General features: G+C 35.7%; 1 protein-coding gene across 16 annotated transcripts in view; it reads left to right on the forward strand.

Moving 5' to 3' along the window:
• IPO11 (importin 11) overlaps positions 1–16,681 on the forward strand; it is an 820,387-nt gene that overhangs the window by 120,808 nt on the left and 682,898 nt on the right. For all 16 annotated transcript variants that reach the window (XR_014831432.1, XR_014831435.1, XR_014831431.1 and 13 more), the window contains 2 exons: positions 3,113–3,192; positions 3,878–3,958. Coding sequence is in view for 4 of the 16 variants with exons in the window: in XM_085002403.1 (XP_084858529.1) it covers positions 3,113–3,192; positions 3,878–3,958 (161 nt within the window). In the remaining 12 variants the exon portion in view is untranslated. The remainder of the gene's footprint in view (positions 1–3,112; positions 3,193–3,877; positions 3,959–16,681) is intronic.

Raw genomic sequence — 16,681 nt, forward strand, 5'->3', positions numbered from 1 at the left:
CAAGCCATGTCTTCGACCTACACCACAGCTCATGGCAACGCCGGATCCTTAACCCACTGAGCAAGGCCAGGGATCGAACCCACGACCTCATGGTTCCTAGTCAGATTTGTTAACCACTGAGCCATGGTGGGAACTCCAGTAAAATTTTTCTACTGATAACTTCTCATTTAATTTGGAATGAACCTTGCTTTCATGATAATGTAAGCTATCTTACGCATTTTAGCTATCATATATTCTCAGAATTTGAAATAAAATAAGAAACTATTATAGTTTTTATTTCTAAGCATAAACATTAACTAGTGTGGTTAAACAGAATTGGATTCTTGTTGAAACTATAACATTATTCAATAATTTCTTCTTTCTCCCCTTTATAGAAACTTAGAAAAAATAAAATGTAACCTGAAAGTACAAATTTAAAAAATAGAAAAAGTATAGAGAAAAACAAAGGGAGCGAAGTATAAATTACAGTTAGACTAATAAATTATATGTGTATATAGCATAACTGGGCATTTGGTAGACTTCAGATTTGACTCAGAGCTCTCTGTCTGTGAGAGAAAGACGCGATCACTTAAATTAGTGATTTCACTCTAGACAGTTTTGACATTTTGGGCCAGGTAATTCTTTTTTTGTGAGAGGCTGTACAGTGCATTGTAGGAAGCTTAATAGCAAACTTAGTTGCAATGCACTAGATGCTAGTTTTAACAACCAAAGTTTTTAGGAGTTCCCGTCGTGGCTCAGTGGTTAACGAATCAGACTGGGAACCATGAGGTTGTGGTTTCGATCCCCGCCCTTGCTCAGTGGGTTAAGGATCCATTGTTGCCGTGAGCTGTGGTGTAGGTCACAGATGCGGCTTGGATCCAGCATTGCTGTGGCTCTGGCTACAGCTTCTATTCGACCCCTAGCCTGGGAAACTCCATATGCCGTGGGAGCGGCCCAAGAAACGGCAAAAAGACAAAAAAAAATTAAAAAAAAAAACCAAAGTTTTTATTCATTGCCAGATGTCCCTTAGTGGGCAGAATTACCCATGATTGAAAACATTTGAATTAAATTATTTGCAGGGCCTGAAAATAAATACAGATCCATTGCAATGGTTAAAGTACAGCTGCTTCTGACACTGGGACCAAACAATACTTTTTGTCAGAGTCTTAGTAGAAACTCATGGATATAATGAACAATGTTAAAAATACCTTAAAATAGATAAATTTATTAACCTTAGGCCTATGTTTTTATTATAATGTTTAAAATTTGCTCATGATAGCATGCCCTAGAAGATGTAGTAAATGTTATCCTTAGTAGTGTGAAGGCATGAAAGGCAGTATGAGGTACCCTAATTGCTTGAGTATTTACTTGTGTAAGTTGATCCAGAGATAGCTTTTAAGATAACTGTAAGAAGAGAGAGATGCTATGGTTTTTAAAATGAGTCTTTCTTAAATATTGTTTCCTTCTTCACAGATCTCGATTAAATTTTAGATGTCATTGTTTTAGAAATTATATTCGCCGACATGCCTGGAATGAAGCTATTCTAAGTCCTCACTTAAATGTAGACACTTCTGCCTTACTTACCACAGTGGTTGCCAATCAGTGTGCTGTTCATTTTTGGTCTGCTCCACATTGTGCACAAATCCAGACTTGATTGAGCTTTCTCCTTGAGAAAATAACAACCAGTGTTGCATGAGAGTAACTTTATCCAATGTAACTGTCTACCCCTTTATACTGAGACTTTGTCTTACTTCTGTTGCCAAAAATATTTAGGTGACAGCCTTTGTTATTATTTTTATGTCTTCGCATGGTAACAAGTTGGTTAGTCTCTGTCCTCTCTACATCATCATTTTAAGCTAATGTTGTAAATCTTAAAGTATAGGAAATAATTCCTTAAAAACATATTTTGAGCTTGGGGTAGGATTGTCATTTTCTTGTGAAAGAAAATGGGTAATTCTCATCTGAATAGAATGTCTTCTCACTTTGCTAGGATATGAGTTAGATAAGAACTCAGGGCCTAAGCCATTATTTAGCCAGGTAACACTTTTTTTGTCTGTCCTATTGCAAGTGAATATAATTTCTAAAATATTAGCTACACAAAATGAAAGGTTGTAGATACAGGTGATAATTTGGGGTCATGTTTTGATCTGTATAATTATATACATATAATCTATATTTTATTGTATCATTTTATGTGGTAAGGCATGTAAAATAACACTGCATAAACACTTAATCATATTCAGTTTTAACAAAATAGTTTTTGCTTTGGAGTTGAAATAGTATATCTATAAACAATATCCCTTTCCTATAGTATTCTGGTAATAACATCTTTAACAACATTTTTTATGTGTGGGAGTTTAATAGTGGAGCAGATTTGAAGAACAATGCCCAAAGATTGAGACTATGTAAAACAATATAATTTTTGAAGTATAACAGGGACTCTTTTCATAAGTAGGATAGTATGTTCAGAGCCAGTAGACACTCTGTAAATGCTTATTGAGAAAACCCATTTAAGCAGATGTCAAAATATGGTGCTAAAATGATTCAGTTGCATGTTGTTTGCCATGCTGGTACTAGAAATGTGGTTTGAAATGAAAGGTTGGATCATGTAGTTCTTTGAAAGGAAAGAAAAGGGAGTTTTGTATTTTCTAAATTGTCTTAACTAGTGGGAGGTATATGTGAAAGCATCAAGTTACACATTAATGCCAGTTTTTAGAGAGATATCCATGTGCTAGCAGTATGAATAGCATTCAGAAAAGATTTGTAAAGTAGGATATATAACTTAGCTTTAAATAAATCACTTCATTTAAACTGATTTTGGGAGTTCCTGCCGTGGCTCAGCGGAAACTAATATGACTAGCATACATGAGGATGCAGGTTCACTCCCTGGCTTTGCTCAGTAGGTTAAGGATCTGGTGTTGTCACGAGCTGTGGTGTAGGTTGCAGATGTGGCTCGGATCTGGCGTTGCTGTGGCTGTGGTGTAGGCTGGTAGCTACAGCTCCAGTTCGACCCTTAGCCTGGGAACCTCTGTATGCCGCGAGTGTGGCCCTAAAAAAAAAAGGGCAAAAAAAAAAACCCAAACCGATTTCGAACAATGATTTAATTTTCCTTTAAAAAAACTTATTTTGGCAGAACTAAGTTCAGAAAATCTCAGAACCTGCTTTAAGATCATCAATGGTTATATCTTTTTATCGTCAACAGAATTTTTGCAGGTATGTTGTAGTTTTTGCATTGTGAAAATGTATGTAGTTATTATTTTGATTGTTTCTTATTTGAAATCAGGAGGTACTTTTTCAAAATTTAAAAGATTGATCTATTGCTTTGTAGAGGGAAAAACTTCATAAACATTGCTCACTGCAGAGTGAATGTGATGTAGGTCCCTGAATTATGTTGTGAAAATAATGCTGTACAAGTAAATATGTTGTTGTATTTCTACAAAATTAGAATAGCCATAAGCTATATTTTTGTTTCTTGAATTTTTCCTAAAGAGTTCTATCTGAAACTGTATGTGCTTAGACCTTTAGTATCTAATTCTAAAATAGATTGAGGAGTTCCCGTCGTGGCGCAGCGGTTAACGAATCTGACTAGGAACCATGAGGTTGCGGGTTCGATCCCTGGCCTTGCTCAGTGGGTTAACCATCTGGCGTTGCTGTGAGCTGTGATGTAGGTCGCAGACGTGACACGGATCCTGCCTTGCTGTGCCTCTGGCATAGGCTGGTGGCTACAGCTCCAATTAGACCCCTAGCCTGGGAACCTCCATATGCCGCGGGAGCGGCCCAAGAAATGCCAAAAAAAAAAAAAGAGAGAAAATAGATTGAGTCTCAAATTGAATTTTATGCCTTTTTTAATATTGAAGATATATTCATATGTATATTTTTACTTTTCGTTGTGTTTCAGACATATGCAGTAGGTCTATGTCAGTCCTTTTGTGAACTGCTAGAGGAAATTACTTCAGAAGGTCAAGTTCAAGTGCTCAAGGTATTGTCATCCTTATAATGAATATTGTTATAAGTTTTCCATTTATATTTTGTGAAATTGGACCTTCATTGGCATTTGGATGTTTGACAAGAAGGGAAGGAGTAATTCTAGACAGAATATTTTCTTTTAGCAGTATTAAATTAATCTAATACCCCTTGGCCAGAGATCTCAAATTTGATTGTGTATGGAGATCCTCTGAGGATATTATTAAAATGCAGTTTCCACATTTTTAACGTTTCTGCTGATGGGACCCCCATCCTTCGCTTTGTATGGCAAGGCTTTAGAAATTTCTATAAATTATTCATAAGCTGGTCACATCTGATACTTTTCACCCTGACAGTTTGTTTGCTTGGTTTTAGGACATAATTTTTGCAGTATAATTTGGTACTTTTAATTTGGATTGACTATCACAGAGTGCCAAGTTTGTATGGATTGTATATAACTAAGAACCAGTATTGAATCATTATGTTGTATATTTGAAATAATATAATGTTATATGTCAGTTGTACCTCAAACAAAAACAAAAACTTAAAAACAGGAGAAACCATGGGTTCTAAGTTAATCTTTATAGATTCATTATATATTATCTTTATTATATATAATTGTGTATAATTAAGCTTCTGAGTTGTGTATATATATATATTACACTTATATATTATAAAGATAAAATAGTATATTTTAATATAAACATAAATATATAAATAAATATTTTCTGAGTATATATATATACACACACACATACATACACACATTTTGTATGGACTTTGTAAGAAGGTGCAGTTGTTAAAAGCATCTCTTTTTTGTTTCTATTTTTTTTTTTTTTTTTTGGTCTTTTTAGGGCCACACCCACAGCATATGGAAGTTCCCAGGCTAGGGTTCCAATCAGCTGTTGCTGCTGGCCTATACCACAGCCCAGCAACACCAGATCCGAGCCACATCTACGACCTACACCACAGCTAATGGCAACACTGGATCCTTAACCCACTGATTTCTTAGCTAAGTTTTAAGTTAAATATGAGAGCTATCTAGGTGAAGTATTTCTGTAATATAACAAAGCTGCATTTTTTAAATTGCTAGCTGTAGTGTTGCTTTAGATCCCAAAAACTATTAGATTTCCTCCCAGTGAAATGAAAAAGTATTCTCTCAAAGAGCTTCATTGTAAGAAATGTGTTTAATCAGTAATCATAGCAGCAATCCATAGTATATTTGGGGGACTAAATGAGTATATGTTTGTGCAAATGGGTGTAACTACTAAGTGTAATCATCAGTTGGCACTTATTCTGGCATTATACTATTTTATGTGCTGTTCTTCAGATGTTTATTAAACACACTTAGGTATATATAAAGCTCCAGATATCTGTGTTAATATGCATGTAACCTGATTTTCAAATTCATTGCATTTAGTATCATTGCTGATTGTTTAGTCATTCACCATGTAGCTCAGGGATCAGCAAACTTTTTTGGAAGGACCAGGTTTTTTAGTTTTTGGTGGGCTATGCAGTCTTTGTCCCAGATATTTATATCTTCTGCTGTAGATTGAATGCAGTCATAGAAGACATGTAAGTTAATGAGCATGGCTATATCCAACAATTCTTTCTTTACAAAATTATGCAGTTGTATAGATTTGGCCCAAGGATGTAATTTGTCAACCCTGGTTATTGGTATTCATTGCTTTCTTCTAAGCACACTTGGTATGAAAACCACAGTTTCTGCTCGAGTAGTTCATTCTTTGGGGGGAAGGAAGCAAGTGAACAATCAGTCTATATTTAGTGTGTTATGTAAGTAGTGGTTTTGTATTAGCGATAGCTCAGAATTACCTACTGAACTTTTTGAAAATTTGAATAGGACATTAGATGTTAGTATTTCTTTTTGAAAAGCTCCCCAGGTGATTTTCATGAGCACTTTCTACTATGAGTCATTGTTAGCTATTTGCTTAATGTTACTCTGGGAGTATAGAGGTGATTGTATCATCCGGCATTTTGCAGAGAACGTTTTTCAGGGAGAAAGAGTTGTAATGGGAGCTGAGTCTTAAATATTTGGTAGGGTTAGGGTAATTTACTAATTCTGGCAATCCTAGCAGGGTAAAATAGACTAGTACAGAGTTAAATACTGCAGAGACGTGAACAAGACTGAGAACAGAGGGATTGCTGTGAGGATTGTCTGTTGAGGGTATGAATAATGGTGTTATTTAAAACCTTTAGTCTCTGTAGATTAGAGGGTTTCACATGCCAGATTGCTGAAGTGTTAAATTATAAAGTGATGAGAAAAAAGTGGCAATATCAGGAATTCCTTTTGTGGTGAAGTGGAAACGAGTCTGACTAGAATCCATGAGGATGCGAGTTTGATCCTTGGCTTTGCTTAGTGGGTTAAGGATCTGGCCTAGCATGAGCTGTGGTGTAGGTCACAGATGTGGCTCGGATCTGACGTTGCTGTGGCTGTGGCATAGGCTGACAGCTATAGCTCCTATTCGACCCCTAGCCTGGGAACTTATGTATGCCTCAGCGTGGCCCTAAAAAAAAAAGCAATTAAAAAAAGTGGCTATATCATTAAGGAATGTATTTGTTACCTAGGGCTGCCATAACAAAGCAGCACAAACTGGATGGCTTAAAACAACAGAAACTAACTTATAATGTTTATAGTGATTATCTCTCTCATAAGGTTCTGGAAATTAAAAATCTGATGTTAAGATGTTGTCAGGGCCATGCTCTCGACTCTAGGGAAGAATCTATTTCATGCCTTTCTGTTAGCTTCTGGTGGTTGCCAGTAGTCTCTCGCTTCTGTGGCTTGTATGTGCATTATTCCAATCCCTGTTACATGACATTATCCTTCTGTCTCTCTTTTCTCTTTTTATAAGGGCACCAGTCATAATCATAATGGATTAAGGGCCTACCCTTGTTTGTGGGCTCTGAAGGAGTTATAGTAGGAATCTCTGGTTGTGGCTACTAAGGGCTTAGTCTACCATCATGTGTCTGCTCCATAATTCCCACTATGGTGTGGTGGCTCAGGTCATTTTGGAGAATCCTCTGCCTGGCCCATGGATTAAAGGATCTGGCATTGCAGTAGCTGTGGCGTAGGTTACAGCTGCCGCTTGGATTCAGTCCCTGGTCCAGGACTTTCATGTAGTAGCAATATATAATTGTATAGAGGAACTTCATCTGTCTTATAGAATCTTAGCTCATCTTTTGCCTTGGTGATAATTTTTTCTCTGAAAGAAAAGGAGGCAACTAGGAGTTGGTATTTTGGACTTAATTCTATTTGAGAAATAATTAATTGGCAATTGGGGGGATAGAAATTTGAGAGAGAATGCCCTGCCATTTTGATGTTGCTTTTAAACATTTTTTAGTGTGTATGTGTTTTGTCTTTCTTCTCTTCTGGATTGTAAGCTTTTTTCTGTGATCCTAAACCTAGTAGATACTAACAGTGCCTTTGGAATGTATTCTCTCCTTGAACTGTGCCTTGGTGTGCACACCTAGCTCTGCTGCTTAACACATTCTTGAATACATTCTGGGCTTAAATTATTTTGCTTATCATATATATATATATATAACATGATTTTTGTTAATCTATAACTATGGATTATTTGAAATCCCTGTGTTAAATTATAACCTTAAATTCTAAGGGATGGAAAAAGTTTGCTTCTTATGAAGTTTAAACACCTATCAGAAAAAACTTGAACTTTTTTTTTCTCTTGCTTTTCTGTAATATTATTAGTAAAGTAATTGTTGAAAAATACCTTGTTCTGAGTCATATGGAATGGGATTGTGAAATTTATTTTAAAAATGAGACAAGTTTTTAGGATATGTCCTAAGGAGAATATTTTCTTTTTTCTTACTATTTGTTTTTAATTATATTCTTACAAAATAATCAGAGCTGGCATCTTAAGCAAAACTTCTAGGGTTAGAATATTGGCTGTGGACTTCACAGCTGTGTGAGTTGAGCAAGTTAATCTCTGTTTCTCATTTTCCATTTGTAAAATTGAGATAAAAACATGACCTACTTCCTAGGGTTGAGGTGAGGATTACATGAATTTATATGTATAAAGCACTTCTAGCATTGCCTAGCATGTAATCTGCTAATATGTGTTAGTTATTTTTATTTGATTATATAGTTATCAAATTATATAATCTCCCTTTGGGGAAAAACCAGTTACCAGTTTTAGGCCAAATAATTTATTTGGTTGTAAGATCTTTGTAAGAAAAATAAAACAAACTAAGTTATTCTACTTATTATTCCTTTGACCATTTCTTCTAAACAAATACTTTTTTAAAGTAAAGAGTATGTTAGTTAAATTTTTGTAATTTAAGTAGGTGATTTACTCAGTGATAGAGCTTTACTTTTTTTCCAGATCCGCATATCTCAGCTGACTTTTTAAAATTAATTGTTTTTAATTCTTTCTTAATTTTCAGAGTAACAGTCTGTAACAATTTTTTTTTATTAATGGACAATTTCATATTTACATAATATACAACATTACCCTCACAATTTTACTAGAAAGAAATCTATTTGCTTCTCTTTCCTTTGAAGTGAAAGATGGTAATGTCATTATTTGTCTCCCAGTTGTACCTTATATATTTTTTTTTTTTCGCTTTTTTTTTTTTTTTTTTTTTTTCCCACTGTACAGCAAGGGGGTCAGGTCATCCTTAGATGTATACATTGCAGTTACAGTTTTTTTCCCCCACCCTTTCTTATGTTGCGACATGAGTATCTAGACATAGTTCTCAATGCTATTCAGCAGGATCTCCTTATAAATCTATTCTAGGTTGTGTCTGATAAGCCCAAGCTCCCGATCCCTCCCACTCCCTCCCCCTCCCATCAGGCAACCACAAGTCTCTTCTCCAAGTCCATGATTTTCTTTTCTGAGGAGATGTTCATTTGTGCTGGATATTAGATTCCAGTTATAAGTGATATCATATGGTATTTGTCTTTGTCTTTCTGGCTCATTTCACTCAGCATGAGATTCTCTAGTTCCACCCATGTTGCTGCAAATGGCATTATGTCATCCTTTTTTATGGCTGAGTAGTATTCCATTGTGTATATATACCACATCTTCCGAATCCAATCATCTGTCGATGGACATTTGGATTGTTTCCATGTCCTGGCTATTGTGAATAGGGCTGCAATGAACATGCGGGTGCATGTGTCTCTTTTAAGTAGAGCTTTGTCCGGATAGATGCCCAAGAGTGGGATTGCAGGGTCATATGGAAGTTCTATGTATAGATTTCTAAGGTATCTCCAAACTGTTCTCCACAGTGGCTGTACCAGTTTACATTCCCACCAACAGTGCAGGAGGGTTCCCTTTTCTCCACAGCCCCTCCAGCACTTGTTATTTGTGGATTTATTAATGATGGCCATTCTGACTGGTGTGAGGTGGTATCTCATGGTAGTTTTGATTTGCATTTCTCTTATAATCAGCGATGTTGAGCATTTTTTCATGTGTTTGTTGGCCATCTGTATATCTTCCTTGGAGAACAGTCTTTTCAGGTCTTTTGCCCATTTTTCCATTGATTGATTGGTTTTTTTGCTGTTGAGTTGTATAAGTTGCTTGTATATTCTAGAGATTAAGCCCTTGTCGGTTGCATCATTTGAAACTATTTTCTCCCATTCTGTAAGTTGTCTTTTTGTTTTCTTTTTGGTTTCCTTTGCTGTGCAAAAGCTTTTCAGTTTGATGAGGTCCCATGGGTTTATTTTTGCTCTAATTTCTATTGCTTTGGGAGACTGACCTGAGAAAATATTCATGATGTTGATGTCAGAGAGTGTTTTGCCTGTGTTTTCTTCTAGGAGTTTGATGGTGTCCTGTCGTATATTTAAGTCTTTCAGCCATTTGGAGTTTATTTTTGTGCATGGTGTGAGGGTGTGTTCTAGTCTCATTGCTTTGCATGCAGCTGTCCAGGTTTCCCAGCAATGCTTGCTGAATAGACTTTCCTTTTCCCATTTTATGTTCTTGCCTCCCTTGTCAAAGATTAATTGACCATAGGTGTCAGGGTTTATTTCCGGATTCTCGATTCTGTTCCATTGGTCTGTCTGTCTGTTTTGGTACCAGTACCACACTGTTTTGATGACTGTGGCTTTGTAGTATTTCTTGAAGTCTGGGAGAGTTATGCCTCCTGCTTGGTTTTTGTTTCTCAGGATTGCTTTGGCGATTCTGGGTCTTTTGTTGTTCCATATAAATGTTTGGATTGTTTGTTCTAGTTCTGTGAACAATGTCATGGGTAATTTGATAGGGATTGCATTGAGTCTGTAGATTGCTTTGGGTAGGATGGCCATTTTCACAATATTGATTTTTCCAATCCAGGAACATGGAATATCTTTCCATTTCTTTACATCTTCTTTGATCTCTTTGATTAAGGTTTTATAGTTCTCGGCATATAGGTCCTTTACCTCTTTGGTCAGGTGTATTCCGAGGTATTTGATTTTGTGAGGTACAATTTTAAAAGGTATCGTATTTTTGTATTCCTTTTCTAATGTTTCATTGCTGGTATACAGAAATGCAACTGACTTCTGAATGTTAATCTTATATCCTGCCACTTTGCTGAATTTATTAATCAGTTCAAGGAGTTTTGGGGTTGAGTCCTTAGGGTTTTCTAGGTATAGTATCATATCATCTGCATACAGTGACAGTTTGATCTCTTCTCTTCCTATATGGATGCCTTTTATTTCTTTTGTTTGTCTAATTGCTGTGGCTAAGACTTCCAAAACTATGTTGAAGAGCAGTGGTGAGCGTGGGCATCCCTGTCTTGTTCCAGATTTGAGTGAGAAGGCTTTCAGTTTTTCCCCATTGAGGATTATATTTGCTGTGGGTTTATCATAAATGGCTTTGATTATATTCAGGAATGTTCCCTCTATACCCACTTTGGCGAGGGTCTTGATCATGAATGGATGTTGAACTTTGTCAAATGCTTTTTCTGCATCTATTGAGATGATCATATGATTTTTGACCTTTTTTTTGTTAATGTGGTGTATGATGCTGATTGATTTGCGTATGTTGAACCATCCTTGTGAACCTGGGATGAACCCAACCTGGTCATGGTGTATAATTTTTTTGATATGTTTTTGGATTCGGTTGGCTAAGATTTTGTTGAGAATTTTGCATCTATATTCATCAATGATATTGGGCGATAGTTTTCTTTTTTGGTGGTATCTCTGCCTGGTTTTGGAATGAGGGTGATGGTGGCCTCATAGAATGTCTTTGGGAGTATTCCTTCTTCTTCAACCTTTTGAAAGAGTTTAAGGAGGATGGGCACCAATTCCTCTTTATATGTTTGGTAAAATTCACCTGTGAAGCCATCTGGTCCTGGACTTTTATTTGTAGGGAGTGATTTTATGACCTCTTCAATTTCATTTCTAGTGATCGGTCTGTTCAGTTGGTCTGTTTCTGCTTGATTCAGTTTTGGCAGGCTGTAAGATTCTAGAAAATTGTCCATTTCTTCCAGATTGTCAAACTTGTTGCCATACAGTTGTTCATAGTATTCTCTTATGGTTTTTTGTATTTCTGCTGTATCCGTTGTGATTTCTCCTTTTTCATTTATAGTTTTGGTTATTTGGGTTCTTTCTCTCCTCTTTTTAGTGAGTCTGGCCAGGGGTTTGTCAATTTTGTTCACCTTTTCCAAGAACCAGCTCTTGGTTTTATTAATTTTCTCTATTGTTTTTTGAGTCTCTATTTTATTGATTTCTTCTTCGATCTTTATAATTTCCTTCCTTCTGCTGACTTTAGGACTTTTTTGTTCTTCTTTTTCTAATTCGTTTAGGTGGAGGGTTAAGTTGTCAATTTGGGATCTTTCTTCTTTTTTGAGAAAGGCCTGGATTGCTATAAATTTCCCTCTGAGCACTGCTTTCGCAGCATCCCATAGATTTTGAGAGGTTGTGTCTTCATTATCATTTGTTTCAAGGTAGTTTTTAATTTCCTTCTTGATTTCCTCATTGACCCATTGGTTTTTTAGTAGCATGTTGTTTAGTCTCCATGTAGTAGGTTTTTTCTCTTTCCTTTTCCCATGTGTACCTTATATTTTTTTGACTAAATGATTCAGCACAAATTACTACCCACATGTATATTGTTAACATTTAACACATTAAAACAGTTTCTCTCTGAGTATGTCAGCAGGAGGTCATTAATAGGATATAAATACTTGAATAAAAAATTTACAATTTAATAATGTGTTTAAAACTGTATTTTTACATAACATTACTGGAGCTAAGCCTCTGTATTTGATTTAAAAATCTCAGAAACTGGATTTTATTATTTATTAAATGGCTATTAAATACTAGGAATATACTAATTACCATGAATAAATTAGTTGTGTTTTTATATAAAGGAATATTTTAGGATAATGGTGCTTTTATGCTTGTACTTGAAAGCTGAGAGAACTCTCAATACTTTTGGCATTTTTCTATTCTCAGGGTTCCAGTAAAGCCATAATAATAGTTTTTAATATTAGCTCTTTTTAAATTTTTAAATATCCCTCTGATACTGTTCCTTTATATAGTATGCTATATAATATTGTTAATATATTTTTGACTCTACTTTACTGTTATACTAATTTCTGACAGTATCTGGAAGTAACTTCTTTGTTCTTTGAAGCAGAAAATTATTGTGTTGTGAAAATTGGATAGAGAGACAAGTATGCCTACTTTAGGAGCAAATGGTTAAGAGCAAAAATAGGCTTTATGTATTCTGTGACTCGGAACAGGTTATCTAGATGAATACAGTTATATTCTAAAAATACTCAAATTAAACTGTTAAATTTTAAAAAAATTTTAAATATATCTATATGTTTACAGCTACTTTGAGTTTAGAAATTTTTTTTTTTGTCACAGTCCTGCTCTTGAACTCAGGTTTGGGTGCTTGCTAGTCAAAAATCAGTACCTAAGAGACAGGCAAATTTTGGTAGCATGTAGTTTTTAATCAGAATGCTGGCAGTCCAGGGCGGTGGTAGACTCAACATCTCCCAAAAAACCGTCTCTGAAGATTCTCCTCAACCATGAAAGTTTTTAAAGGGAAGTAATCTCAGTTAATTATTGACATAAGGGTTAGAGTCTTTGCCATCCCTACTGTATGCAGACTTCTTGATCTTTCTTTAGATAGTATCCTGTTCACACAATTTGCTTGTGAGATTACTGAAGGGGAAGCTGGGGAAGAGATCTGGTCATCTGTTAATTACGTATTCTTCATTTCTACTTCTTGATCTACAGAAAGAAGCAGCAGGTTAGGCAAGGTATTTTGTGATCAAAAGATTTGAAATCTGTGCTTGGACCAGAGATGAGTAGACCCTGGGGGTGCCTGGTTTAAGGTTAGTTACAAGACAAAAGGGGCATCCCACAAAGAGCTCTTTCCTGCCGAAAGCCGCTTACAGTCTCATCAAGAGTGAGTCGTGTTGCTTTCATTCACTGTGATAAGCCTTATTAAGAAGGCACAGATATTTTTAAGGTATAATTTATTCTGTAATAATTATAGCTAATACTAACATTTACTGTATGCCACACACATATGCTAAGCACATAACATAAAGTTCACTTAATCCTCACATAAACCTATGACAGTAGTAGTGCTCTTTTCCCCATTTTTACAGATGAGAAATTAAATCACAGAGAGGTACATATCTTCTCCAAGGTCACACAGCTAGTAAGTATTAGAACCATGTAAGCGTTATGCCTTCAAGATCTGTGCTCTTAACCGATTTGTATGCAGAGTAAGCCTAAGTCAAGAAAATTGAGCGCAAGACACAAAACAGAAGCCTACATTTTTCACACGGATTATAAAAACAGTCTGTTTCTAAACTGTTTTAAGTATCTTCAGAAAAGGGATGGATTAAAACTAAAATTCAGAAGTTTTATTTATAATAGCAAAATGCTGATAAAAAAATAAAATAATTAGTAATAGGTGACTGAATGCTAGGAGGTGTACAGCAGTTTATTCAGCCACACAGAGGAGTACCATGCAGCCTTTGAAAGGAATGAAGACAATCTCTATACATAGTTTTAGAGTGTTTTTTTTTTTTTTTTGTCTTTTTGTCTTTGGGGGGCTGCACCCGTGGCATATGTAGGTTCCCAAGCTAGGGGTCAAATCGGAGCTGTAGCCGTCAGCCTACACCACAGCCACAGCAATGCCATATCCAAGCTGTGTCTGCAACCTACACCACAGCTCACAGCAACGTGAGATCCTTAACCCACTGAGCGAGGCCAGGGATTGAACCCGCAACCTCATGGTTCCTAGTCGGATTCGTTTCTACTGAGCCACGACGGGAACTCTGAGTGATTTGGTTTTTTATTTTATTTTGTTTTATTTTTATTTTTATTTTTTTGTTTGCAAATAGTTTCTGGAGTAAGAGTGCAACATAGCACTGGAAAAATAAACCATGTCAGTAAAGGCGGTTTGTAGGGGGAAGAGGGAGAGAGAATGGAAGCTAGATCTTTCAGGATATATATCTGTATTGTACTTTTAGTTTTGGAGCCACATAGATATTTTACATGATTTAAAATGGTAAAGTAAGAGCAGTTCCTAAAGATTTTAAATGAAAAAAAAAAAAAAACCTGAAACATTTGAATATAACTATTATCCTGTTGGTGGCATAAGTCATCTGAGAAAAATATTTCAAGTAACTTTATTTCATAGAATTTTACATGTACATCCCTGGTGGGATATAACATTAGAACAAAAAGAGAAACAGGGAAAAGAAATTGCTTTCAGTAGTGTCACCGTTATCAGTAATATTGGTATTGTTATTTTGAAACCCGCATGTATATATGTAGACATTTTTGTACATAGCAGTTGGAGGTGAGTAAGTTTGGGTTATTAGAACCTAAGATTTTTCAATGTAAGGGAAGAAAGATGCAACTATAAAAATCAAAGAAGTTATACAAAATGCTGTGATCTTACATTGGATGTGGTGAATTATTTGTATATACTTTTTGGGAAGAGAAAAATAGATTTCCTTTCCTAGTGCTGTGTAAGCGAAGACTTGGAAGCAGTGTCAGTCCAGTAGCAGTAAGTGCCTCAGAACCTAGATGGTCTGTAAATATTGTGTCCTGCTACTTGACTTCAGAGCTCAATCAGGAGTAACACAAGATGGACTGGGAGATCTCCTTATGCCAGAAGAAAGAGAGGGTGGGATTCTGACAGAAGGATGTAGCAATCACCTTGAAGGAGATCCCACTTGCTAATGATGGAACAATTTGAATCTCAAAACAAAACACAACAACTAAGTATATTAAAACACCTCAAACATGTTAAAATCCCTGAGAATGTAATGATTCCCCTGCAAGAAGAGTATGACTTAAATCTCTTAATATCTGTAATACCTTATTTTAAACTACCTGTTACTACTTTAGAGTTATCTTTAGTGTTATTTCTGTCTTGGAAATGTTTGGCCATCTGGATATACATGGATTTCACTTAAAATATAAAAAAATTGTTCATTACACTGAAATCAGAGGATGTGTTTTTCCAAATCTTGTTTAGAACTGAAAACAGTGCTGCTGATCAAAATCTTTGGTAGGATTTTGAACATTATTAAAGAACCTTCTTCAGAATGGAAATAGTCATAATTTGAACTCTATGACTTTAGATCACGGCTGCAATACCTTCCTTGGAAAGTGGACTGTAGAGTATCATGTGTGTGGAAATAATATAGTACCATTCCGTGTGGGTTTTCTCACAGGTATCTCAAGTTCAACCTGTCCAAAGCAAAGCCTCATTATTATTAATGGTACTATGATTGCGCCTATTGATGAAACATGAAAACCAGGAGTAATCTCAGACTTGTTTACCTTTGGTCAGCTGTTCATTTGGTTTTCTATATCTGATCAGTTCTACTTTCTGAATTTTCTCTTGCTTCTGATCCACAACCCCTGACTCTAAGTCTGATTATGGCCTTTTGCTGCATAATTTTTCAGAATCTCTCCATTTCTATGGTTCCTAACCTCTTTGAAACAAAGACTCCATTTTAGCTCTGAAATAAATGAATCATTTACACAACACTATCTGTACCTTTATATATAAAGAAAATGCATAACAACAGAGAGCTAGATTATATTGAATGGTACATTTCAGTGGATTTATATTTTAGAAGTCACAATCTAAGTATGTGACTACTTTTCCATTTCTGTACAAACTTTGTAATCTTTGGAATTAATAATTTTTTGGCGTAATTTTTTACTTGCACTAAATTCTCTGCCACTTGTCTCTGTTCAGTATGCCCCGACACATTGACCCATCAGGGTTTTATTCATTTATTTTCCTAAAGAAGTCTCTTTCAGAGCCAGACTGACCACCCGCCCCTTACTCCTTCTCCCCAAGCTTATAGTTTTTTTTTTTTTTACTTCTCATTCCTAGTATTCTGAAATGTTACAGTGATATGTATTGTCATTGTAGGTTTAATTTGATGTAGGTTTATGTTAATTAATTGTACGGGATGCTGTTGGTCCCTTTTCATCTGAAAAGTCCCTCTCTTAAGACTCCTTAAAGAAAATACATTGTCTTCTCCTGGAGCGGGAGAATCATTTGCCCAGATAGGCAGATTTGGGAATATCTGGCAATCTCTTTCTTACTAGACTTCCAGCCAATCTTATTTTTTAGCTTTTCTTCTACGTTCCTTTCCAGAGATGTATGGCTCTGCTAATTCCTGTGGGTTTTGGTGGGGAGAGATCAGAAGATACATGTGAAGTACATCGAGTTGCTCTCAGCTTTCTCTGTTGCACCCTTAGGTTTCAGCTTTCTCTAAGTCAGTTACT

This window comes from Sus scrofa, chromosome 16 (genome assembly GCF_054392235.1).
Source record: "Sus scrofa isolate SSC_HxYL_T2T_F1_AM1 chromosome 16, Sscrofa_HxYL_maternal_Yorkshire_Landrace_v2.0, whole genome shotgun sequence".
Lineage (NCBI taxonomy): Eukaryota > Metazoa > Chordata > Mammalia > Artiodactyla > Suidae > Sus > Sus scrofa.